The following is a 27,044-nucleotide window of genomic DNA, read 5'->3' on the forward strand; positions in this document are numbered from 1 at the left end:
AGAGAGAGGTATAAAATATTTAAATTATATAAATTATTTAATTTATATGAAATATAAAGCGCTTATTTCAAGGTTCAAAAAATATAAGACAGGGTCCTATTTTCGGGGAAACGTCACTGGAAAAAATGTGACTTATGACCGTTTTTCACAGTTATGACCGCTGCAGCATCTGCAGGGTCTTGTGGATTTCAGAATTGGCTGTACTGTTTAAAAGAAGAAGGGGGGGAAAAAAGCTTTAAGCAGTAAGAAGAAAGAAAAAAAATAAATAAAAGAATTATTCTGTTTGAATAATGAGAAGGGAGGCTGGCTGTGCAACCTGAAAAGTATTTATCTATCAAGCCCTTTCATCTTATTCATTGCTCAGGATATTTGTAACTTCCTGTCCTTCTTGGAATTAAAAAAAAAAAAAAGAAAGAAAAAAAATTCTTGGTAGGGTTTTCAAATAGGAAAACAATGACTCAGCTCTGCCTGAAGCACATCCATTAAAGTGAAGGAATAATTAGGATGGAATTGAGATTTGTATTCTTGTGTGTGTGTGTGTGTGTGTGTGTGTATTTTTCATAGGCTTTTATGTGCATATTCTTTATATATCTTTTTCTTTTTCGTAGGCTTTTATGTGCATATTCTTTCTAGCCAGGTTTTACCTACGTAAGCTAAGATGTTATACAGCCCTGGTTCTGTGAAATCTCATTCACAAGTTTCTGGGCTTTTTGTTTCTTGCTGACTGTGAATGAGATTTCACAGAACCAGGGCTGTATAACATCTTAGCTTACGTAGGTAAAACCTGGCTATATATATATATTTATATATATATAAAGGCATAGAGACAGAAAGGAAAATAAACATACATACATATATAGGGTCATACTATCTGGTCCAACTGCAAAGGACCAGGATTCGTGGCTAGGATCAAGCAATCAGGAGGAATCCTGGCTTGGCAGAGAAGCCATAAATCCAGGACCTCTTTCCTGTATAAACAAATTGTGTGAATTGTGCTGAATTCAGGATCATTCAGAAGGACCAAGGCTCTGTTAAGGTGGCATCTACAAGGCAAATCGCAGGCATCCGATTGAAGCGGGCACAGAGAGAGAGAGAGAGAGAGAGGGAGGGACGGGCAGACAGATGGACCTAGGGAGAGAAGTGGCTGGACGGACAGAAGGGAAGGCGGACAAATGGACGGATGGCCAGGTGTACAGACAGTAGAGTCCAGGAGAAGGGACGGATGGACAGACAGATGGACAGGTGGGCAGATGGACAGACAGAATGATGGGCCAGGCGGAGGGGCAGAGGGATGGAGGGCGCAGACAGAGGGCGGGAGAGGGATGAATGGATTTTTGACGTCCCTTTGAGACGCCGTATTTCTCTCCCATCCACCTCCCCCCAAGCAATTTTCTACCCTTTTCGGAAACTATAAACTGAACCAATTTACCTGTGATCCAAAAACAAGAACTTCCATTCCAGGCTGTGCCGTGAGGCGAATTCTTCATAGGATTCTTCCACGTTACAAACTTCCTGCCCAAAGAGATGGCAGAGGACATGGTTAGGCGGTTGGTCTTCATTCTCTCTCTCTCTTTCTCTCTCTCTCTTTCTCTCTCTCTCTCTCTCTCTCATTCACTCACTCACTCACTCCATCTTTCTGTCTTTCTCTCTCCTCTCTCTCTCTCTCTGTCTTCCTTTCTCTCTCTCTCTCTCTCCCTTCTCCCTCTCTCTTTCTGTCTTTCTCTCTCTCCTCTCTCTCTGTGTGTGTTGGTCTTTCTGTCTCTCTCTCTCTCTCCCCCTTCTCCCTCTCTCTCTCTCTCCATCTTTCTGTCTTTCTCTCTCTCTCCCTTCTCCCTCTCTCTCTCCATCTTTCTGTCTTTCTCTCTCTCTCCCTTCTCCCTCTCTCTCTCCATCTTTCTGTCTTTCTCTCTCTTTCCCTTCTCCCTCTCTCTCTCCGTCTTTCTGTCTCTCTTTCTCTCCCTTCTCCCCCTCTCTCTCCATCTTTCTGTCTCTCTTTCTCTCCCTTCTCCCCCTCTCTCTCCATCTTTCTGTCTTTCTCTCTCTCTCCCTTTTCCCTCTCTCTCTCTCCGTCTTTCTGTCTCTCTCTCTCTCCCTTCTTCCCCCTCTCTCCATCTTTCTGTCTCTCTTTCTCTCCCTTCTTCCCCCTCTCTCCATCTTTCTGTCTTTCTCTTTCCCTTCTCCCTCTCTCTCTCTGACTTTCTGTCTTTCTCTCTCTCCTGTCTCTCTCTTCTCCTTCTCTCTCTCTGTCTTTCTGTCTTTCTCTTTTCCTTCTCCCTCTCTCTCTCTCTCATCGATGAAACGCCCCAGAAACAAATGATCCATTTGACAAACCGAAACTTGTGCAATTTATTTTTTTCCTAACCCTATTCCTATACCCTAAACTCTATTCTCCATCTGAGAGCTGTTCTCATTTGTAATTTTACTTGACTTTATTTCCTATGGGCAAAGAACGCTTCACCGTGAAGATGGCGGAATTGTCCATTTCCCATCTGAACGATCCCACCGTTTCATCCTTCTTCCATACAACTCTAAACCTGCAGGACAATCCTATCTCTATCAAAAAGTCACGTGGGGCCCTCTCCTTGAGATGGCATAGCCCTATCGCCACGTTTCTGAAATCCGTTCCGTATTAAGATAAACAGAAAGAGCACTAGATGAGAAAAAACAAGAGGTGGGAAAATTTCCCTTGCTTAGAATATGCTCCTATTTCCCCTTGAAGGAAGGTCTTGAACATTTTGACATTTTATAAATGTCCTTACTCCAAAAAATGATATCCCTAATGAATGTCCCAAAGGTGCTTTTTCAAGAGGAAACGGGACTTTCTGGTTTTTCTTTGAAGACATTTCGCTTCTCCATCCAAGAAGCTTCTTCTGTTCTGGCTGGATGGTGGGGAATGGAAGGATTTATACTCCTTGCAGACAGCTGGTGGTTTGCATTCCTTTTAGAGAGCCGTTGAGGCCACTTGGAGATTTATCTGTGTCCTTAGGGTCACCTGAGTGGTGTAAATTTATTTTATTTATTTATTTATTTTATTAGTTCAATTTATATGCCGCCCTTCTCCGGAGACTCAGGGTGGCTTACAATGCATTAAGCAATAGCCTTCATCCTTTTGTATATACCTGCTTAGTAGGGCTTTCGGGCCCCCCTAAGTGGTGTTCTTTTTTTATACAAAGTCAGCTTATTGCCCCCACAATCCGGCTCCTCATTTTACCTACCTCGAAAGGATGGAAGGCTGAGTCAACCTTGAGCCTGGTGAGATTCGAACTTGCAGTAATTCCAAGCAGCTGGTGCTACTTAACAGCGCTTTAGTCTGCTGCGCCACCAAGGCTCTTTTTAGAAGGCTCCAAATGAGTGTGGAGCCTTCTTGGAAATGCTGAAAGGACCAGGTTGTAGATTGGAGATAGATGATGTCCTACCTCGCTACCCTTTTGTTGAGAGAGGGCTGTTCAATCATAGATGGCTCAACAACTCTCTAAAACAATGCAAATGACCAGCTGTCTACAAGGAGGATAAATCCTTCCATTCCCCACCGTCCAGTCAGAGCTGAAGAAGCTTCTTTGGATGGGAAGCGAAACGTCTTCAAAGAAGAACCAGAAAGTCCCATTTCCTCTTGAAAAAAAAAATCACCTTTGGGACAACCATGACTTGGATCAGAGGTGGGTTCTAAATTTTTTTACTACCGGTTCTGTGGGTGTGGCTTATTTTATGGGCGTGGCTTGATGGTCATGTGACAATTCTTTAGGATTTAGCAGAGGTACTGGTCTACCAGGATTTTAACTGCTTGCAGAGCTGTACCGGTCCACTCATTTGTTTTTGGAGGCACTGGTCTACCCATATTTTTTTTTTTAATTTGATTTATATGCCGCCCTTCTCCGGAGACTCAGGGCGGCTTACAATGCTCTAAGCAATAGCCTTCATACTTTTGTATATTTATACAAAGTCAGTTTATTGCCCCCATAATCTGGGTCCTCATTTTACCTACCTTTGAAAGGATGGAAGGCTGAGTCAACCTTGAGCCTGGCGAGATTTGAACTTGCAGTAATTGCAGGCAGCAGATGTAAGTGGATGTTAATTAGTCTGAGCCACCAGAGCTCCTTTGGAGGCACCGGTCTACTCATTTGTTTTTGGAGGCATCAGTCTACCACCACACTGCCTTTTAACACTGATCAGCTGTGGGGCGGCCCTTTGAAGCCCCACGGCAAGAGTTTAAACAGTTTTTTTCCTTCTAGCCAATCAGCTGGGACTCGGGAGGCAGCGAATAGATTGGGGGCGGGGCCAAATAAAAGGTAAGAATAACGCAGGGGCGGGCAGCTCCCGAACAAAAAGGACCGGTTCGGTGACGTCATATCGTCACCGCTACCGGTTCGTCCGAACCGGGCCGAACCGGGAGGAACCCACCACTGACCTGGATGATGGAAAATCTCCATCAATATTCCTCATGAAGTTATCCCCTGATGGTTCTGAATGCAGAACCCACGGAAAGCTTTCCGCGGGGCTCATTCCGCGGGCTCTTCTCCAAGGCCCCTGGATTACGTTATCTGGTTACAGTTAGGACTTAGCAAAGAGACAGCCCACCTTCAAGAACTGCGGAGTAATGAGACGGACGGTTGCGACTAGACACACCTGGGTGTCACTGAATGACCGGAACGCCCGTGCCACGGGGGACTCGAAGCCGTTGAAGGACGACGCGGGCACTAAGAAGCAAAAAAAAGAAACGCCAAAAACATCTTCAATCAATCGGAAGGGAGCTGGAAGGGACCTTGGAGGTCTTCTAGTCCATCCTCACCAGATCAAACAGGAGACCCTATAGCAGGGGTGTCAAACTTGATTGCATTGAGGGCCGCATCAGGGTTGTGTTTGAACTCGGGGGGGCGTGGCCAGGGTGGGTGTGGCCAGCTTGTCATCATTCATGTCGGAGGCACCTGTGGTGGTCCGGGCGGGCCTGGGGGAATCCTCCTGAAGCCCTCTGCCAGTGAAAACCGAGCCCGGGAACCAGTGGTGAAATCCATTTTTTTTTACTACTGGTTCTGTGGGCGTGGCTTGGTGGACATGGCAGGGAAAGGATACTGTAAAATCTCCATTCCCACCCCACTCCAGGGGAAGGATACTGCAAAATCCCCATTTTCTCCCTACTCCAGGGGAAGGATACTGCAAAATCCCCATATCCCTCCCCACTCCAGAGGAAGGATACTGCAAAATCTCTGTTCCCACCCCACTCCAGGGGAAGGATACTGCAAAATCCCCATTCCCTCCCCACTCCAGGGGAAGGATACTGCAAAATCCCCATTCCCACCCCACTCCAGGGGAAGGATACTGCAAAATCTCCATTCCCACCCCACTCCAGGGGAAGGATACTGCAAAATCTCCATTCCCACCCCACTCCAGGGGAAGGATACTGCAAAATCCCCATTCCCACCCCACTCCAGGGGAACGATACTGCAAAATCCCCATTCCCTCCCCACTCCAGGGGAAGGATAGTGCAAAATCTCTGTTCCCACCCCACTCCAGGGGAACGATACTGCAAAATCCCCATTCCCACCCCACTCCAGGGGAACGATACCTGCAAAATCCCCATTTCCTCCCAATCAGCTGGGACTCGGGAGGCAAAGAAAAGATGGGGGTGAGGCCAGCCAGAGGTGATATTTGCCAGTTCTCCGAACTGCTCAAAATTTCCGCTGCCGGTTCTCCAGAACCTGTCAGAACCTGCTGGATTTCACCCCTGCCGGGAGCCTGAGCTCCATTTCCTCTGGCAGAGGCATCACGAGCCGGTCCTTCACTATTTCAAGGGCAGCCCCGTGAACCAGATCGGGCCCCCAGGCCTTGAGTTTGACACCTCTGCTCTATACAATTTGGAATAAATGGTTGTCCAATATCTTCTTAAAAACCTCCAGGGATGAAGCATCAGCTTACCATGGGAATACGGTTTGAAATCCACCACAAATTTGACATATTCGTATGTAACGGCCTCATTCGGATCCAAGTTTCCTCGGGCTAAGTGGCAGCAAAACTCGATTTGTTTTTCAGCTGAAAGAGACCGAAAAGAGGTTTTGCCGAATAATACAAATCAATGAATCGTCAAGTCGGAGAAAACCCGTGAGGTCATCTAGTCCAACCCCATGTTTGCAACTCAAAACGTTCTGTATATCGATCATGAATTGGACTGGATGGAACGTTAGAATGGTTGCTGGCAAGATGGCTTGTGAAAAAAAGATTCAGAATTAGGGTTAGGTTAAAATCTAGGGGCTCACAAGAGAAAGTTTTTCTTATTTCTATATTTTATTTTATTTATACATTTTTCTTTGGTATACATAAGTACTTAATAAACCGTATATTGTCTGGGTCCATTTACTTATACATAATAATAATATTGAATTGAAAAAAAAAATCCAATCTCATTGTACACATGTTGTGCATTGACAATAAAGGTTTGAATTGAAATTAATAGTAATATTTATTTATACATAGTGATAATCTATCATCCTTCACTTGTACATTGTCGTGATCAGAGGTGAAATCCAGCAGGTTCTGACAGGTTCTGGAGAACTGGTAGTAGAAATTTTGAGTAGTTCGGAGAATCGGCAAATACGACCTCTGGCTGGCCCCAGAGTGGAGTGGGAATGGAGATTTTGCAATATCCTTCCCACAGGAGTGGGGTGGGAATGGAGAGTTTGCAGTATCCTTCCCCGGCCACGCCCACCAAGCCACACCCACAGAACTGGTACTAAAAAAATTTGGATTTCACCACTGGTCGTGATCTTTCATCTTCTAAATTGTACCTCTGTTGTCTAACTACCATTGATAAAACAAACCCCATGTTAAAAAGTAATCTCTATCTTCCTTATCTTTTATCTTGAGTGGCAATCTATCCATTTCTGCGCATTCTCATGTTTTTCTAATTATATTTTCGTCTGTAGGAGTTTCCTCATTTTTTCCCAGTACTGTGCAAATACAATTCTCGCTGCTGTCAAAACATGTAATATTAAATATATATTCCAGTGGTGGGTTTCGGGTTTTTTTACTACCTGTTTTGTGGGTGTGGCTTGGTGGGCGGGGCAGGGGAAGGATACTGTAAAATATCCATTCCCTCCCCAATCCAGGGGAAGGTTACTGCAAAATCCCCATTTCCTCCCGATCAGCTGGGATTTGGGAGGCAGAGAATAGATGGGGGCGGGGCCAGTCAGAATTTCCGCTACCGGTTCTCCAGAACTGTTCAGAACCTGATAAAAGCCACCTCTGATATATTCCTTTTATTGTATTTTTTTCTGGCACTATGCCTAACAAGAATATTTCTGGCTTTATATCTATATTTAAATATTATTTCTTAAGCCCTTTGGTGCTATTGAACCATTTCTGGAAAATTGCTTTAGGAAAATTAAAATTTCTTTGCTGGAAATAGCAAAATGCCACACTTACCGTTCAAAAATTCAGAGGTTACTGTGTTGGTCACAAGCATGTGGGCTGAAAGTAACTTGTACACGTTGTTCTGTTCACACTCAGGTAGGAAATTTAATATATTTTGGTCCACCAAATCTGACTGAGACAAAAGAATTTTGCGGTGTTCAACAAGAGAGTTACAGTGAGGGTGCAAAAATGTAGTAAAATCAAGAGATGTTCAGTTCAGAGGTGGGTTTCAGCAGGTTCTGACCAGTTCTGGAGAACCGGTAGCAGAAATTTTGAGTAGTTCGGAGAACTGGTAAGTATCACCTCTGACTGGCCCCACCCCCATCTATTCTCTGCCTCCTGAGTCCCAGCTGATCGGGAAGAAATGGGGATTTTGCAGTAACCTTCCCCTGGAGTGGGGAGGAAATGGGGATTTTACAGTATCCTTCCCCTGGAGTGGGGAGGGAATGGAGATTTTACAGTATCTTTCCTCTGGAGTGGAGTGGGAATGGAGACTTTGCAGTCTCCTTCCCTTGGAGTGGGGTGGGAATGGGGATTTTGCAGTATCCTTCCCCTGGAGTGGGGAGGGAATGGGGATTTTGCAGCATCCTTCTCCTGAAGTGGGGTGGGAATGGAGATTTTACAGTATCCTTCCCCTGCCACACCCACCAAGCCATACCATGCCCACCAAAACACGCCCACAGAACCGGTAGTAAAACAATTTGAATCCCACTACTGGTTCAGATATTGTGCAGTTAGAACTCACCGGTAAATGTCCAAGGAGTGAAGAGACACTATCGGATACATAAATAATAATCCCGTCAGTGGTTAGTGCAATGAGAAACCCGTCTAATGCCTAGAAGGAGGAGGAGGAAAAAAAAAACATAATATAGGAACAAACAGCACGCATCCCAGCCTCTCGGCCATTTACTTCAAAGTTAAATTTTCAATGGAATTTTTGAAACTTTATTCAGGTTAAAAAGCTGGCATTAAAGTATTAAAAGAAGTATTAAAATCAGTCTCTGGCTATTGAGCAGGAGACGAAGAAGCAGATTTGAGGGCTCCAGAGAAGGCGGCCAAATTATTTGTTGGTATTATATTTTTAGCAACAGAGCACGAGAGGAGGGAGTGTGTTATTTGTGTTGTTTTTCTGGGCCACGAGACAAAAGAATTGGCTGACTTGATCTGAGGAAGGTACAGTAACCCCGTTTGTCTCAAAGAGAGAGAGAGAGAGAGAGAGAAGGAAGGAGGGAGGGAGGGAGGGAGGGAGAGGAGACAATGAGACAGACAGACAATGAGTCAGATAGTTGAGAGAGACAGAGAGACAGAAAGATGAAAGATAGAAAGCAAGCAAGAGATGATAGATAGATAGATAGATAGATAGATAGATAGATAGATAGATAGATAGATAGATAGATAGATGATAGATGATAGATAGATAGATAGATAGATAGATAGATAGATAGATAGATAGTAGGCAGGCAGGCAGGCAGGCAGATGATGGATGGATGGTAGAGAGAGAGAGGGATGATAGATAGATAGATAGATAGATAGATAGATAGATAGATAGATAGACAGGCAGATGATGGATGGATGGATGGATGGTAGAGAGAGAGAGAGAGGGATGAAGCTTAGTTTCCATTTTTTTCCTTTCTTTCTTTTTCTTTTTTTCTTTCTTCCTTCCTTCCTTCTTTCCTCCTTCCTTCCTTTCCTTCCTTCCTTCCCTCCCTCCTTTCTTTCTTTTTCTTTTTCTTCCTTCCTTCCTTCCTTTCCTTCCTTCCTTCCTTCTTTGTGCCTTCCTTCCTTCCTTCCTTCCTTCCTTCCTTCCTTCCTCCCTCCCTCCCTCCCTCCCTCCCTCCCTCCCTCTTTCTTTCTTTCTTTCTTTCTTTCTTTCTTTCTTTCTTTCTTTCTGCTTCCTGGTATATTTCGCCCCTAAATCGGAGAGGACAACCGTTGACTCTTGAAAAGGACATGAAAAATAAATTGCCAGCAGGATTGCAAAGCCAAGATATTTTTGAAACAACCATCTGCAAGTGAAACCTATAAAGATGGTTTTTTTTTTTTTCCCCCAGCTTGTTCGGATTAAATTGCAAATCGGTGAAGAGACATTGGCAAATGGGAAGTAAACAGATTTTTCTAAAGAAGGTGAGTCACTGGATCTCTATGAGAAGGAAATATTCAAAACTGCAGTAATTCTAGGCCAGGCCACACCCTCCACTACCGTGATGGGAAAGTTGCAGAAAATAGTTCACAAAAGGTGACAGAAGTTGCTTTGAAACAGGGGTCTCCAAACTTGGCAACTTTAAGACTTGTGGACTTCAACTCCCAGAATTCCTCAGCCAGCAAAGCTAAGGTTAGAGACCCCTGCTTTAAAATGTAGTGACATGCCTTCCTGGCAGGGAAAAAAGAATGAAGCAAACGGGATATAGAAAATATTATTTCTGTCTCTTTGCATGGAATATTTATTTTCATTAAGGAACGGTACCAAAGGAAAACCAGCTAAATGGCAGATTCTACTACTGTAAGCAAAAGTCCTAAATATTTCTAATTTAGTGTGCAAAATTTATCAATTTTTCAGCCGACACACCGCACAAAGATGGACTTTTGTAGTTGCGCCAACCTCAAGGCATGGATAAGAGATGGATTCTTCAGAAACTATCTTCTGAAGATAACTTCTTCAGGTCTCTCAGCACTGACCACCAATGATGGTCTATTTACATCTGAATAGATGAACAATGCAACTAGCACTAACTGCCACAAATATAACAGTGTTTTTGACTCATGCGCAGGGGTGAAATCCAGCAGGTTCTGACAGGTTCTTGAGAACCGGTAGCGGAAATTTTGAGTAGTTCGGAGAACCGGTAAATACCACCTCTGCCTGGCCCCCGAGTGGGGTGGGAATGGAGATTTTGCAGTATCCTTCTCCTGCCACACCCACCACGTCACACCCACAGAACCGGTAGTAAAAAAATTTGGATTCATCACTGCTTGTGCAGTATACAAGTCCTCAATGGAATGACATCTTACCTCCAACATCAACTGAGTGAACTCTTCATTGCTTAGAAATGAGGGTTTCCAGTCTTGTCTAATCTCACAGGCTTCGGTCTGGGCTGATATTTCTAAAAGAAAAAAAAAGGAGAAAAGCAATTGGATTAAGAAAAAAAAAAAAGTGGCATTTCCTTCAGGAAATGATCTTCCTCTAGGAAACCAGTCTGATTTTATCTTACTACCATAACTGAGAAAACAAAGGGAGGGGGAGTGAATACTATTAGGTTTACTCAGGAGAGGCATCTACAGATTTATAAAGTCACATGTTAGTGCAGAGGTCAGCAACCTGCGGCTCTGGAGCCGCATGTGGCTCTTTCACCACTCTGCTGCGGCTCCCTGTCACTCAAAATATGCGTCACAACCGCCAATGTGCGACACCCACCGACACACAATTTATTGAGCTTTTCAACCCCCGGTAGGCCAACCATGGATAAATCCAAGAAAAGAAAAGTTTCAGAAGAAAACAATGTTTAATTCAACTACATATGCTAGTTTTGTGGCTGCTCAAGAAATAGTCAGGCACGGGAAGGGTTTTGTGGCTCCCGGTGTTTTCTTTTCTGTGGGAAATGGGTCCAAATGGCTCTTTGAGGGTTTAAGGTTGCAGACCCCTCTGTTAGTGTAAAAGAAGAAATAAACTTAACGAGTTTTCCCCCCTTACTCACAGGAAAAGATACAGTCATTCTTTGAAGCAACCTAGAAGTAAGGAGAAATTTCCTGATAGTTAGAACAATGAATCAGTGGAACATTTACAACTTGCCTCCGGAAGTTTTGAATGCTCCAACACTGGAAGTTTTTAAGAAGAGATTGGAACAACCGTTTGTTTGAAATGGGACAAATGGGTTACCTGCCTGAGCAAAGGGGTTGGGCTAGAAGACCTCTAAGGTCCCATCCAACTCTGTGATTCTGTTATTCTTCTTGGAAAACATGCACACTCTCAAACCCCAGAGTTAGAGGTAGTGGTGGGATTCAACCGGTTCGCATCACTTCGGCCGAACCGGTTGTTAAATTGCTGGCTCGCCCCGCCCCTTCCAGGAGTCCTCACGCACCCCGTTTTGGCTCCCAGGTAAGTGCAGGGAGGACTACTAGGCCCAAAATGGGGTGCGGGGAGGGGGTATGGTGCGGCTCCCCCATGGCCCGTTTTTGCTCCCAGGGGGCTGCAGGGAGGCCTACTAGGCCGAAAATGGGGTACAGGAGGCTCCTCCCATGGCCTGTTTTTGCTCCGAGGGGGGTGCAGGAGGCCGAGTGCTGCCTGTCACACACCCCTGGCCACGCCCACCATGGCCACGCCCACCCAGCTGGTCATTAGAGCAGAGAACTGGTTGTTAAATTATTTGAATCCCACCACTAGTTAGAGGGTGCTTGGTCTTGTTTACCTGGGAAAAGCAAAGAGAGAAAGGCCATCACTCACCTTTCCAAGCTCAGGATCCGCTTTTAAAAAAATATAATACAGAATGTACCACAGTAATAAGAAGAGCAGGGGTTCATGGTGTTTCCTTGTGGTCCGCGTACCTTTCTGCTTCCGTAAAAAGTCGATGGTCCTCTGTAAGATTGTGGATTTGTCCATCTTGAGGGGATGCCCGTGGCCTTGAAGCATAGAGCACAGTTCCTTAATGAGGACATTGAATTGATCTCTTCTTTTCTTCTCTGATTTGTTACGTGACGCCCTGGTCAAAGGAAGCACAAAGTTGCCGTGAAAACTTAATTCCTCTTCCGCGGGGAAATCTACAAGGGCAAGGATGTCCTTCACAAGGTACGGTCAAAAATGTTGGGATGGTGCATGACAAACGCAACTAAGGTTCTGCACCTGGTTTTATGTACCCCACAGATCGAAAGATTAATTATTGATTTTGTTCAGCAGAAGTCAATCTGAGTCGGTCACTGGGAGCAGAAATTCGTTCTTCCAAGTTTTTTTGGACTCGTGCTGATGCCCATCCTCAGGGAACTTCTCCATCTCCAGAATGTGACGGAGATCAGAAATCTCCAATCTCACATCCTGGAGATGGAGAAGTTCCCTGTGGATGGGCTCCAGCATGAATTCAAAAGCTGGGAAGACAAAATATATATATATATATCTCTGAACTGACTCAGATTCAGTGGTGGGATTCAGCCGGTTCTGGCCGGTTCGGGTGAATCGGTAGTTAAATTGCTGGCTGGCCCCTCCCCTCCCTGCCCCGCCCCTTCCAGGAGTCCCCATGCGGCCCATTTTGGCTCCCAGGTAAGTGCAGGAAGGCCTACAAGGCCCAAAACGTGGCGGGAGGGGAACGGCACTCCCCCCCCCCGCAACCTGTTTTCACTCCCAGGAGGCTGCAAAGAGGCCTACTAGGCCTACAACGGGGCATGGGGGGAGCAGCCCACCGTGCCCCGCTGCCCATTTTCACTCCCAGGAAGCTGCAGAGAAGCCACCTTCATTTGTGATTTTGTTCTGTTGCTGTTATCAGAAACAACACAATCACTGCAAGATTTTCAGAAGGAAATAGCTCAGCCTCTGGCTTCCGTAGGACACAATCAGTTTCCCCCTTTTACCTCTTTGCCCTGTCCTTCTCATCTTCGTCCATCAGTTCGTTTACACAATAGAGAGTTCTGCAATGAAAATACACAACAGTCACTTTTCTTTTCTTTTCTTTTTTGTTTCATTTTGAAAACTGCATTTAGTTTATGAAGTCCAATAGTCCGCCACGCAAAATCATGAACTTGAAAATTTTCCACTACATATAAGCCAGATAATATTTTTTAAGGAGATGAAGCTTTTTTGGCTCTTAAATAATAAAAAAAAAACATTTACATAATTCTTGCTTCTACTGTACAGAATACTGTTGTCAGCACTTCAAGCTGCATTTACTTTAGTGCTGACATAAGAAGGAGAAGCGGAGACATCTGGAAAGGGACGTTTGACTTTTCACCTACTTATTTTCCCTGGAGATAATATCCCCTAGGAGATGGGATGGGAGGGGGGAAATTCCTTTGAGCTGGAGCAGTAGATTAGGGGTAGAGTGACTTGGAAGATGGCCAATGAGTGCAGGGGAGTGGGGAAAGGAAAGGGAGGGTTTTGGGTCAGGAAGTCAGTGTTGGCTACGATGGAGTCAGAATTAGAATGTTGTGCTTAATAAATGGGAGTTTTTCATCAAAGACTTTGTTTGAAATGCAATTTAGTTGAGGCGACCTCGAAACCTGACAACTGTCTCTATTTGGACTTGTGCTGCTAGCACGCTGCATTTCACAAATTTCCCGTTCATTTCCTAAACAGCTTGTGTTCCAGTACTTAAACAAGTGATTCAAGAATTTTACACTAATTTATACATTTAATCGGCTGCATATATTAACATGTACTAACTATAAGATTCTTTTTTTTCCTAAAGAAGCCATTACATAATATGCAGCTCCTGTAAAAAGATCTGATTAGTTAAAAGTAACAAGCATTAACAGATACATACAAAACTCAACCTAGTTTTCTGTTGGCATAACAAATGCTACTTGGTGCTACAAAAGGGCAACATTTGTCGCTTTTGTGAGATACACAAATACAGGGTGGATAAAAATCAATGATTTTTTTAAAAAATCAAAAAAAATCAGATTTTTTTATTTAAATCGGACTTTTTTTATTTTTATTGAATTTATTTTAATAAAAAACTTTTGGGGTAAAAATCTATCGTAAGATAGTTTTCTATTTAAGATCCATAAATAATTTAGTTTATTCAGCATGAAATGGAGCTTGGTTATGTAGCACGAGGCTGTATATTCTGCAACACTGGGACTATCGGTGAGTCAACAGTGGGTCAAAGGAGTAGCAGAGATGACAGTTGCTCTTTAAAAATTATGATTTAAATCGAGTTGATTTAAATCAAGCCTTTTTACAAGTGATTTAAATCGTGATTTAAATCGTGATTTAAATCAACTCGATTTAAATCAAATCCACCCTGCACAAATATATAGCTGATGAGAGCTAAATAGCTTGAAATAGATCTATACTAGTCTCCCTTTATTTCTTTATCAGCAAATATAAATTTGGTATAAAATGGTTTGTCGTGAATGCGACTGCTTGAAGGCTCCTGGATTGGAGCTGAAAGGCAAAAAAAGGGAAGCGGTATGCTCCCTTCCATATTGGGGTAGACCAGGTGCTTCGATAGAAAAACAATCTCTCTCCTGGCTCAAGCTGACAAAGGGAGGAGAACTTGTGGCTCAGAGGTTAATACAACTGCCTAATATGCAGGCAGCCCAAGTTTGAATCCGAGTAAGGGTATGGCTAGCTGATGAGAGCTGAATATCTTGAAATAGATCTATACTAGTCTCCAGTGAATGCGACTGCTTGAGGGCTCCTGGGTTGGAGGTGAAAGGGAAACAGTATGCTCCCTCCCATATTGGGGTAGACCAGGTGTTTCAATAGAAACACACACACACACACACACACACACACACACACACACACACACACACACAAGAGTTACGGCCAAACAATTAGATTTAAATCCCTATAAAGTTGCATCAGGTATCCAGTTCTCTGCACAACAATGAGGCCATTTCCTTGTGTTTCTAAAATACAGTAAGGAATGAGAATCCTTCAACACTGGACTTGACTGCAGCAAGAATTGTGTCTGTGCAGGAGTGGAAGAGTGAAAACACCCCTCCAGAGGATGAGACGATAAGGAAGATACTGGTCTGTGCGGAAATGGACAGACTAACGTTAAAAATAAAAGATAAAGGGGACACAGAATACTATGCTCTGTGGAATAGATTCTACAAATGGTTTGAAGCACAAGGTATGTTAAGGATATTGTTGTTGTGTTACCAACCAGCAGAGTGTAGAGCAACAGAGAAACATTGCTGAGGGCAATGAATAAGAGATGTGCAAACTGGTTTATCAAAAGTTTACTTTATAGTGACAAAACAATCTCATAGTCTTTAAATCAATCCAAGTCTTTGGAAATCTAAATCAGTCCAGTGATACAAGAATCTTCTTACCACACAAACAGTTGTTGGTTAGAATAACAAACTCACTCTGGTTCACAAACCACGATGGAAGCAGATCCATCCAACGATGATAGCACAATGGTAGCAACTCCACACACAATGGTAGCTTATCATCAACTGAATACATTACAGTACCTTTCTCAAATACGTTTACAACTAGTGATTATCTAAGTACAGCATGACTCAGCATTACAAGGAATCAGCAGGAAAACTGTAAAGTCACACAATACATATTCACATTAAAGTCACAGAACACACATATTGCCTGGACAACTTGTTAGGCTCAAACCATATCCTAACAAGGTGGAAGTTAGAATGCGATAGAATCAGGTTAGGTGGAAATGGAAAGAGATACTATAGATGTATTAGAAGGTAGGTATTTGAATGAAAGATAAATTTGATACTCTAGAATATGATGGTCAGAAATAACTGTACAGCACTGGCACTGTTTAAAATAGTATACATGTTAGTTTGTTTATACCTTTGTTTCATGGCAAGTGGAATGCCAGGACAATTGCACTGTATTCATTATTTTTTATATTTAAACAATAAAAATATATTTTTTAAAAAAGGGCTAGTAAGAAGGTGTTTGAAGAAAAGAACCAAGAAAGACAACCAAACTTAGAGAGCACAAAAGACCCCCTCATCGGAACAGCATTTCCAATCTTGGTCATCTCCAGTTGGTTGGACTTCAACTTCTAACCCTATGATTCTATGTTGTATGATAGCCAGTCTCAATCAAAATACTTCTTGTAGTATTTCTTGATCTGGTCTACTTGGAGATGACCATGTTGAAGCATATAGTCTCGGTTTCGAGAGGGATGGAACTAATTTAGAGGTCTAAAGAAGAAGTCTGAAGATCTGAAGAAGATCTGAAGAAGATCTGAAGAAGATCTAAAGAAGAAACTTATTTCCCAAGTGTTTGATTGGCATGGGATTTATCAATCCAGATTAAGGACACTGTAACACACCACAGATCTAACCAACAAGCCAAAACAGATGATCCAAGCAAAATCTAGGTCTACGTTCTTAGGAAGAAAATAGACTAGGATTTCTACGTCAACTACAAAGTTGGGGAATAAGGAGAAAACTCTACCAGACCAAGGCACAAAATGTCTCTTGGAACCTCATCCTCCATCAATCAGAAACCAGGCGCTCGATAGCATTTCTGCCAATGAGTCCAAAACCACACCCGGTGCCCCAAAGGCATTTTTACATGGGTACATGGGTGCAGCCAAATATTTTTGACTGCACGGCAATCACTACTTCCAATACGTAAGAGAAGTCTCATGCGTGGTGTGTTACACCCACATTGCCTTCTTTAATCACCTTCATGTATGAGCAGCAAGCCAGATGTCTTCCCAGCAGGGATCTTTTGAATAAGAAAAACTAGCGGAATTGCAGCCAAACGTTGCTTGCAGACAAACCTGGTTAGACTCCCAGCCAGCAAATGCTTACAACAGGACTTCATATTTTGTTGTTGTTAGTCGCGAAGTCGTGTCCGACCCATCGTGACCCAATGGACAACGTTCCTCCAAGCCTTCCTGTCCTCTACCATCCTCTGGAGTCCATTTAAGCTCACACCGACTGCTTCAGTGACTCCATCCAGCCACCTCGTTCTCTGTCGTCCCCTTCTTCTTTTGCCCTCAATTGTTCCCAGTATTAGGCTCTTCTCCAGGGAGTCCTTCCTTCTCATTAGGTGGCCAAAGTATTGGAGTTTCATCTTCAGGATCTGGCCTTCTAAAGAGCAGTCAGGGTTGATCTCCTCTAGGACCGACCGGTTTGATCACCTTGAAGTCCAAGGGACTTGCAGGAGTCTTCTCCAGCACCAGAGTTCAAAGGCTCAATTCTTTGGCGCTCAGCCTTCCTTATGGTCCAACTTTCACAGCCGTATATTGCAACTGGGAAAACCATCGCCTTGATTATATGCCAACTTTTGTTGGCAGGGTGATGTCTCTGCTTTTTAGTAAGCTATCTTCATATTATTCCATGTTTTTCTCCTAAATTTGCTTGTTTTCATCCAACAAGCAACCAATATTTTGCATCCACAACACATATTAAAGCAGATCAGTCCATACAGGTCCGAAATCCTCAATTTACAACCAACAATGGAGGCCGAAATTTATGTTGCTAAGCGAGACAGTTTTTAAGGGAGCTTAAAAACTGGGAGTTTTTAAGGGAGTTTTACGACCTTTCTTGCCGCCGTTGTTAAGTGAATCACCACAGCTGTTACATTATTAACACCGTTGGGATCTGCTTCCGGCTTCCTCGCTGACTTTGCTTGCCAAAGGGGAGTCACACGATCCCAGGACAATCATCATAAAATACGAATCATTTGCCAAACATCCAAATTTTGATCATATGACTGTGGGAATGTGACAACGGTTGTCACTTTTTTTCAGTGATGTGGTAAATTCAAACAGTCACTAAATGAACTGTTGTAAGTCGAGAACTACCTGTATTTTAAATGGCTTAAAGTATTATGCGAATTTAGGGTCCATGTGCTTGCAGGACATTCCTACAGATTGACTGACGGATTAATTCATTATATACTATAAAATCAGGGGCAACTCTTAGCATCCACTTTGATAGATTTCCATCTGTGGCTAACTGAGCAAACTGAGTAAGGAAGGTTACTCAGAATCACCAAAAGAGAGCAAAAATCAGATTATTGGAAATTACCTGTTTTATCCTGCAGATTCATTAGTCCAAGTTGGCAGGAGATGGTAAGGATATTTTATTGCCACCGTGAAAATAAAGAAAGAAATGATCCTAAAAAACAAGAAGTTTCAGGAAACTGTCAAACTTTTTAGTCTTTTTTTTTTATTTTTTACATATTCAGCTCAATCACCAATATCCATCTACCGCCATGTTTATATACCTTGGCAACTTAAAAACGGGTGGAATTCAACTCCCAGAATTCCCCATCTAGGAGAATTCTGGGAATTGAAGTCTGCTCATCTTGAAATTGCCGAGATTGAGAAATACAGTGATTTATAGAAGTATAGGTAAAGGTTCCTGTCGTACATATGTGCTAGTCGTTCCCGACTCTAGGGGGCGATGCTCATCTCCGTTTCAAAGCCGAAGAGCCAGCGCTGTCCGAAGACGTCTCCGTGGTCATGTGGCCAGCATGACTCAATGCCAAAGGCACACAGAACGCTGTTACCTTCCCACCATAGGTGGTCCCTATTTTTCTGCATGTCTAGGGCGAAACTAGAACTCACTGTCTCCTGGTGATTGGCCCAATATCACTCAGCCTGGCTTTCATGCCTAAAGCGGAACTAGAATTTACCGTCTCCTAGTGATTGACCCAAATTCCCCCCATCTGGTTTTCATGTCTAGAGCAGAACTAGAACTCACAGTCTCCTGGTGATTGGCCCAAAGTCACCCAGTCAGCTTTCATGCCTAAGGCGGAACTAGAATTTACCGTCTCCTGGTGATTAGCCCAAAGTCCCCCCAGCTGGTTTTCATGTCTAGGGCGGAACTAGAACTCACCGTCTCCTGGTGATTGGCCAAAAGTCACCAAGCCAGCTTTCATGCCTAAGGCAGAACTAGAATTTACTGTCTCCTGGTGATTGGCCCAAAGTCACCCAGCCAGCTTTCATGCCTAAAGCAGGACTAGAATTCACAGTCTCCTGCTTTCTAGTACCTTAGCAAGAAAATAAACGAGGTTTAATGTTATTAACATGATGTAGAATTTTATACAAAACTTGGAATATATACAGACTTGGAGTTTGTGCGGATTCTACAGGCCAAATGTACCATTTTACATGACGGTAGCATGTAAAATCCCGGATTGAAACTATGCCTTTGCCTGTTTGTCTTTGAAATGGCTCTTTACCAACACAACGACAAGACTGAAAACTATTATTGTGTAGATAGAACTATTATTCTACACAACTGAAGGCAAATTGCATTATTCGAAGCGGTTACGATTTAATTTGTTGTTTGAAAAACCGAGAGGCAATTAAGCACTCGTGTTAAAACACAACAATAATGGGCGTGTAATTCGTCTCTGTGCAAAGTCATTGGCCAGGTATGAGAGGAACAAGGCCATCTATACTGTCACATCCTGCAGGCATGCCACTCCAGCCACGTGTGGGTTTGACACCGGAAGAAGGAGAAAAGAGGCCCTCTGTGTTAAGAAGAACTTGTCGGGCAGCCACACCTCAGCTCCGGCTAATGTTTCTTTTTCCCCCCTTATTTTTCTAATATTTTAGTTTAATAGGGAGATATTAGCAATTCTCCTGGTGATTTTGGCCCAAAGTCACCCAGCTGGCTTCCATGCCTATGGTGGGACTAGAACTCACTGTCTCCTGGTGATTGGCCCAAAGCCACCCAGCCACCTTTTATGAAGGTAGGACTACAACTCACCTTCTCCTAGTGATTCGTCCAAAGCTACCCAGCCAGCTTTCCTACCAAGGTGGGACTAGAACTTACCATCTCCTGATGATTGGCCCAGAGTCATCCAGCCAGCATACCTGCCTAAGGAAGAACTAAATCTCTCTCTCTCTCTCTCTCGCTCTCTCTCTTTCTCTGTTTTTTTTTCTCTCTCTCTTTCTTTCTCTCGGTCTTTCTCTCTGTGTCTTTCTCTCTCTTTGTCTTTCTCTGTCTCTTTCACTCTCTCTTTCTCTCTCTCTCTCTTTCTCTTTCTCTCTCTCTCTCTTTCTCTCTCTCTTTCTTTCTCTCGGTCTTTCTCTTTCTCTCTCTCTCTCTCTCTCTCTCTCTCTCTCTCTCTTTCTCTTTCTCTCTCTCTCTCTTTCTCTCTCTCTTTCTCTCTCTCTTTCTTTCTCTCGGTCTTTCTCTGTCTTTCTCTCTCTTTGTCTTTCTCTCTCTCTCTCTGTCTCTTTCACTCTCTCTTTCTCTCTCTCTCTCTTTGTCTTTCTCTGTCTGTCTTTCTCTCTCTCCCTCTCTCTCCCTCTCTCTCTCTCTCTCTGTCTTTCTCTCTCTTTCTCTTTGTCTCTCCCTCTCCCTCTCTCCCTCTCTTTCCCACTCTCTTTCCCTCTCTCTCTCTCTGTCTTTCTCTCTCTTTGTCTTTCCCTCTCTCCCTCTCTCTCTCTCTCTCTCCCTCTCTGTCTCTCTCTCAGACACACACTTTACAAGGCATCTGAAAAGTCAGTTTTCGAAGCCAATTTGATTGCACACCATCCATCCATCCATCCATCATCCTGTACAAACCAGCCTCCATTCCCGTAATGCCCTGGCAATCCATTAAGGGAAAATAATGCCAGACTAATTGAGCAAGGCAGGTATCAAAATATGGCTTGCCCTGCCTGGGTGTGGCCAAAGATTTATTTATCCAGCCTCAAGTTGTTGCTGACACAAAACAAGGCAGAGTTCAGAAAGGGGGAAATAGGGAATAGCCAGTCGAGTGATCTATGTCTAGCAATGACAGTAATAATAACTTCCAGAACGAGTCTGATAGATGGGAAATGGGCAAAACTCAAAACCAACTTAATCCTGGAGATTTGAAATACAGGGAGGTGATTGTCCCAGCATGTCCTCTGTGCTAACTAATTATTCCAACAAAAAGTATTATTATTTATAAAAGTATGTTATTTATACTTTTTTGTATGAATATTGCTGTTAGATACCAGGAGACAGAGAGTTCTAGTCCAGCCTTAACCATGAAAGCTGGCTGGGTAGATTTGGGCCAAGCAGCAGGATACTGTAAATTCTAGTCCCACTTTAGGCATGAAAGCCAGCTGGGTGACTTTGGGACAATCACCAGGCGACGGTGAATTCTAGTCCCATTTTAGGCATGAAAGCCGGGCCAATCTTTGGCCAATCACCAGGCGACGGTGAGTTCTAGTACCATTTTAGGCATGAAAGCCAGCTGGGTGACTTTGGGCCAATCACCAGGCGACGGTGAATTCTAGTCCCATTTTAGGCATGAAAGCCAGCTGAATGACTTTGGGCCAATCACCAGGCGACGGTGAGTTCTAGTCCCATTTTAGGCATGAAAGCCGACTGGATGACTTTGGGCCAATCACCAGGCGACGGTGAGTTCTAGTCCCATTTTAGGCATGAAAGCCGGCTGGATGACTTTGGGCCAATCACCAGGCGATGGTGAATTCTAGTCCTGCCTTAAGCATGAAAGCCGGCTGGATGACTTTGGGCCAATCACCAGGCGACGGTGAATTCTAGTCCCATTTTAGGCATGAAAGCCGACTGGATGACTTTGGGCCAATCACCAAGCGACGGTGAGTTCTAGTCCCATTTTAGGCATGAAAGCCGACTGGATGACTTTGGGCCAATCACCAGGCGACGGTGAGTTCTAGTCCCATTTTAGGCATGAAAGCCGACTGGATGACTTTGGGCCAATCACCAGGCGACGGTGAATTCTAGTCCCATTTTAGGCATGAAAGCCGGCTGGATGACTTTGGGCCAATCACCAGGCGATGGTGAATTCTAGTCCTGCCTTAAGCATGAAAGCCGGCTGGATGACTTTGGGCCAATCACCAGGCGACGGTGAATTCTAGTCCCATTTTAGGCATGAAAGCCGACTGGATGACTTTGGGCCAATCACCAAGCGACGGTGAGTTCTAGTCCCATTTTAGGCATGAAAGCCGACTGGATGACTTTGGGCCAATCACCAGGCGACGGTGAGTTCTAGTCCCATTTTAGGCATGAAAGCCGACTGGATGACTTTGGGCCAATCACCAGGCGACGGTGAATTCTAGTCCCATTTTAGGCATGAAAGCCGGCTGGATGACTTTGGGCCAATCACCAGGCGATGGTGAATTCTAGTCCTGCCTTAAGCATGAAAGCCGGCTGGATGACTTTGGGCCAATCACCAGGCGACGGTGAATTCTAGTCCCATTTTAGGCATGAAAGCCGACTGGATGACTTTGGGCCAATCACCAAGCGACGGTGAGTTCTAGTCCCATTTTAGGCATGAAAGCCGACTGGATGACTTTGGGCCAATCACCAGGCGACGGTGAGTTCTAGTCCCATTTTAGGCATGAAAGCCGACTGGATGACTTTGGGCCAATCACCAAGCGACGGTGAGTTCTAGTCCCATTTTAGGCATGAAAGCCGACTGGATGACTTTGGGCCAATCACCAAGCGACGGTGAGTTCTAGTCCCATTTTAGGCATGAAAGCCGACTGGATGACTTTGGGCCAATCACCAGGCGACGGTGAGTTCTAGTCCCATTTTAGGCATGAAAGCCGGCTGGATGACTTTGGGCCAATCACCAGGCGATGGTGAATTCTAGTCCTGCCTTAAGCATGAAAGCCGGCTGGATGACTTTGGGCCAATCACCAGGCGACGGTGAGTTCTAGTCCCATTTTAGGCATGAAAGCCGACTGGATGACTTTGGGCCAATCACCAAGCGACGGTGAGTTCTAGTCCCATTTTAGGCATGAAAGCCGACTGGATGACTTTGGGCCAATCACCAAGCGACGGTGAGTTCTAGTCCCATTTTAGGCATGAAAGCCGACTGGATGACTTTGGGCCAATCACCAAGCGACGGTGAGTTCTAGTCCCATTTTAGGCATGAAAGCCGACTGGATGACTTTGGGCCAATCACCAAGCGACGGTGAGTTCTAGTCCCATTTTAGGCATGAAAGCCGGCTGGATGACTTTGGGCCAATCACCAGGCGACGGTGAGTTCTAGTCCCATTTTAGGCATGAAAGTCGGCTGGATGACTTGGGGCCAATCACCAGGTAATGGTGAGTTCTAGTCCCATTTTAGGCACGACCATACACATAATTTTTTTCCCCAGTGAACCCCAGATTATCTGTTCCCTCTGCCACAAACCCCAAATTCTTCTATTACACTTGCGTTTCGCGCGTCAAGAGATACCAAATTCCTGGACAGCGGGTAAAGTCATGTTCCCCTATCTGATCAATATCACACTGGCGTGAAAGGAAGTTGTAACTCAAAATAGGTAACCCAACCAGGTGACTAATAATGATCCTTCCGAAGTTGGGCAGCTGATCGATGTCCACGTGCCCACATCAGAAACCTGGAGAAACCTTTATAAAACACCTATATAAATCAGGATTGCTCAGCTTCCGATGTTAGGAATCAAAAAACGTCCCAAACGTGCACAAATCAAGTCAGATTTGCAACCACACCTGTATATGAAAGCTCCCTGGCATTCCGTTGGCTTCCAAGACAGAGGAGCCAGCGAGCTGTTTCCCAGATTAGAGTCACATGACCTGAGATGTCCCGGATTGACCTTTTGAAGCTCAACAAGGTTGGACGAGGTCATAAATCGGCTAGTAAGGCAGAAGCAAAGGCTCGGGGCTCTAAAGTTAAGACTGGAAAGTCAAGAAGAAGTCGGTCACGGCAAACTCCTTTTTTGAGTTCTTGCCCAGGCGATGACAGGATTTGTTAGGATCCAAGGTCAACTTTGCTCACTGTCAACATCACAGCGACATCTCGGAGGATTCAAGTGGTTGGGAGTAAAATTGGATAGGATCTTCTTTCTCTCTCTTATCTGTACTTCGTACGTTTAGCCTCCAGCTAAACACTGGAAGTTTTTAAGAAGAGATTGGACAACCATTTGTCTGAAGGAGTGTAGGGTTTCCTGCCTAAGCAGAGGGTTGGACTAGAAGACCTCCAAGGTCCCTTCTAACTCTGCTATTCTATTCTATTCTATTCTATTCTATTCTATTCTATTCTATTCTATTCCTATTCCTATTCCTATTCCTATTCCTATTCCTATTTCATATTCTATTCTTCCTCCTATATTCATTGTTTCATATTCTTTTCTGTTCTTCCTCCTATATTCATTATTTTGATGTATTCTATTCTATTCTATTCTATTCTATTCTATTCTATTCTATTCTATTCTATTCTATTCTATTCTATTCTATTCTATTCTAATTCTATTCCTATTCCTATTCCTATTTCATATTTTATTCTATTCTTCCTCCTATATTCATTGTTTTATTCTATTCTATTCTATTCTATTCTATTCTATTCTATTCTATTCTATTCTATTCTATTCTATTCTATTCTATTCTATTCTATTCTATTCTTCTTCGTACAAATCCTTAGGGTTTAAAATCTTCCCTCTAAATAAACTCTGGCCAATTTCTCCTCTTAAAATGAAACTCGGCAAGGAAACGCACAAATTAATTCCGCCACATTTTTAAAGCTCTACGCAACTTATTTCCACCCAAGTTAAAGGTGCCACCAATGAGGGCAGAAGCCTGAAAGGTTGCTAAAAGCCAGAATTGTGCAGGTCACAACTTCCTTCTTTTAACCCCGTGTGGCTGACAAATCCTCACATCATCCGGTTCCCAGCTGAACTCCGCTTTGTGGCCCAATAACCTTCTTAACACCGTGAGTATTATCTCAAAGCAGTGGACGGGGTGGCAGAGGAGGGGAGGGGGGGAGGAGGAGGAGAGGAGGAGGAGGAGGAGGGCAGGGGGTCACTGAATCGCCTCTTCTTGGCGTCTCATCGTTCCAGGGGTCTTCCTCCTGGAGGGGATTCTAGCCCCTTTTCCCCATCATTCGATTTGCTGAGGGAAAAAAAAAATCAGCTTTTGACATGTCTTACAAAGAGAACGTTGAGATGTTTAAAATGGGTGTGGACCATCCATCTCTCACGACAGAGCAAGCCATTAGTATTTAAAGTGAGACCAAGCCCCCATTCCCTACTAGCACTGATGATGTTACTTAGTTGAGTCATGAAATGTCTGCCAGAAAAACACCAAACTCAGAGAGCACCAAGTATCCCACGGTCCTCCTCCTCCTCCTCCTCCTCCTCCTCCTCCTCCTCCTCCTCCTCCTTTTCCTTTTTCGTCTTCTTCTTCTTCTTCTTCTTCTTCTTCTTCTTCTTCTTCTTCTTCTTCTTCTTCTTCTTCTTCTTCTTCTTCTTCTTCTTCTCCTCCTCCTCCTCCTCCTCCTCCTCTTCTTTATTCTTCTTCTTCTCCTCCTCCTCTTCCTCCTCCTCTTCCTCTTCTTCATTCTTCATTATTATTCTTCTCCTCCTCCTCCTCCTCCTCCTCCTCTTCCTCCTCCTCTTCCTTTTTCTTTCTTCTTCTTCTTCTTCTCCTCCTCCTCCTCTTCTTCCTTCTTCTTCTTCTTCTTCTCCTCCTCCTCCTCTTCCTCCTCCTCTTCCTCTTCTTCTTTTCCTTCTTCTTCTTCTTCCTTCTTCTTCTCCTCCTCCTCCTCCTCCTCCTTCTTCTTCTCCTCCTCCTCCTCCTCCTCCTCCTCCTTCTCCTCCTCTCCCCTTCTCTTTCTTTTCCTCCTCTCCACAAACCCCACTCCCTTCTAGCACTGATGGTGTTACCTAATTAGGTAATGAAATGTCTGCAAGAAAACTACCAAGCTCAGAGAGTACCAAACACCCCTCAGGCCTCTTTCTCCTCCTCTTTTCCCCTTCTCTTTCTCCTCCTCCTCACTCACAAACCCCACTTTCTTCCACCACTGATGCTGTTACCTAGTTGGGTCATGAAACGTCTGTGAGAAAACCACCAAGCTCAGGAAGCATCGAGGACCCCCCCACAGTTCAGCTCCAAACTACAAATATTCTCTTATTTCACAGAAATACATCTCAAGGGTTTTATAGAGGGCTGATGGCTGGCCTCTCCCCCTATCTGCTTCCTTTCCAGAGGGCACGTACAAAGGAAAAACAAGGAGACATTCTTGAATTCCAAGAAAGGACAAAACTGAAGCACCATCCAACAACAGCTGGGCTTTCTGAAGAGATGGAAATTTTAGAAGAAAGTATTTGCAGCTCAGGGTTGAACTGTGGGGGCTTTGGTGCTCTCTGAGCTTGATAGTTTTCCTGTGGACGTTTCATCACCCAAGTAGGTAACTTCATCAGTGCTAGAAGAGAGGGGGATTGGCTCTCTTTTTATATACTAGCAGCCAGGGCAAGCATCACCATCCAAACACCAAACTTAGGATCTGTCCCTTCTTCCAATTGGGAACGCAACGAGCACATTTCGTTCATTCTGCTTAGTGCTATTTTTATTCCGCCCTGACTAATCTGATCAAGCCCATACGTGGCTTATGATCTCAATAAGTGTTTGGTTGTTGTTGTTTTTACCCCAACCCAGATATTTCCGGACACTTGTTTTGAGAAGCGCCAGTGGCTGGTATTATGATGACCGAGATTATCAGCTGGAATCGTTTCGTTCAAAATCTATATCTCTCCAAGGGGTCCGTCAATATTCCACCCGGAAAACGAAAACAAAGAAAGAAAGAAAAAAAAATGGATGATTTTCCAACGAGTTAAATGTAGCAGACATGCACACAGAAATGACATCAAGGATGAGTGAAGCAAATATCTTATATATGCATGCTTTGTTTTTTTTAAAAAAAAATGTCAGCCGCATCAACTAATTTTCTTGGATGTGACAGAGAAAATAATATAGAGCCTTGGTGGCACAGCGGACTAAAGTGCTGTTAAAGTAGTATTTAGGTGCCAGCTGCCTGCAATTACTGCAAGTTCAAATCTCACCAGGCTCAAGGTTGACTCAGCCTTCTATCCTTCCGAGGTAGGTAAAATGAGGATCCGGATTGTGGGGGCAATAGCTGACTTTGAATATATAAAAAAAGAACACCGCTTGGGGGGGGGGGGGGGCGAAAGCCCTACTAAGCAGGTATATACAAAAGTACGAAGGCTATTGCTTAACGCATTGTAAGCCGTCCTGAGTCTCCGGAGAAGGGCGGCATATAAATC

At 44.0% G+C, this 27,044-nt stretch overlaps 1 protein-coding gene and 1 long non-coding RNA gene across 2 annotated transcripts in view; one reads left to right on the top strand and one right to left on the bottom strand.

The window, feature by feature from the left end:
- Positions 1 to 27,044, bottom strand: part of LOC139322578 (neuronal PAS domain-containing protein 2-like) — a 65,397-nt gene that overhangs the window by 19,555 nt on the left and 18,798 nt on the right. The window contains 8 exon segments of the mRNA XM_070951720.1: positions 1,430 to 1,512; positions 4,576 to 4,694; positions 5,911 to 6,024; positions 7,414 to 7,534; positions 8,147 to 8,236; positions 10,408 to 10,499; positions 11,938 to 12,092; positions 12,952 to 13,008. Coding sequence (XP_070807821.1) covers positions 1,430 to 1,512; positions 4,576 to 4,694; positions 5,911 to 6,024; positions 7,414 to 7,534; positions 8,147 to 8,236; positions 10,408 to 10,499; positions 11,938 to 12,092; positions 12,952 to 13,008 — 831 coding nt within the window.
- On the top strand, positions 8,546 to 26,468 carry LOC139322579 (uncharacterized). Its single transcript, XR_011600860.1, has 5 exons — positions 8,546 to 8,574; positions 9,453 to 9,525; positions 12,103 to 12,178; positions 14,967 to 15,182; positions 26,419 to 26,468. It is a non-coding gene; the product is annotated as an uncharacterized lncRNA (long non-coding RNA).

Source organism: Pituophis catenifer, unplaced genomic scaffold (genome assembly GCF_029215685.1).
Source record: "Pituophis catenifer annectens isolate HBS135680 unplaced genomic scaffold, rPitCat1.0.hap2 SCAF_11, whole genome shotgun sequence".
Taxonomy (NCBI): domain Eukaryota; kingdom Metazoa; phylum Chordata; class Lepidosauria; order Squamata; family Colubridae; genus Pituophis; species Pituophis catenifer.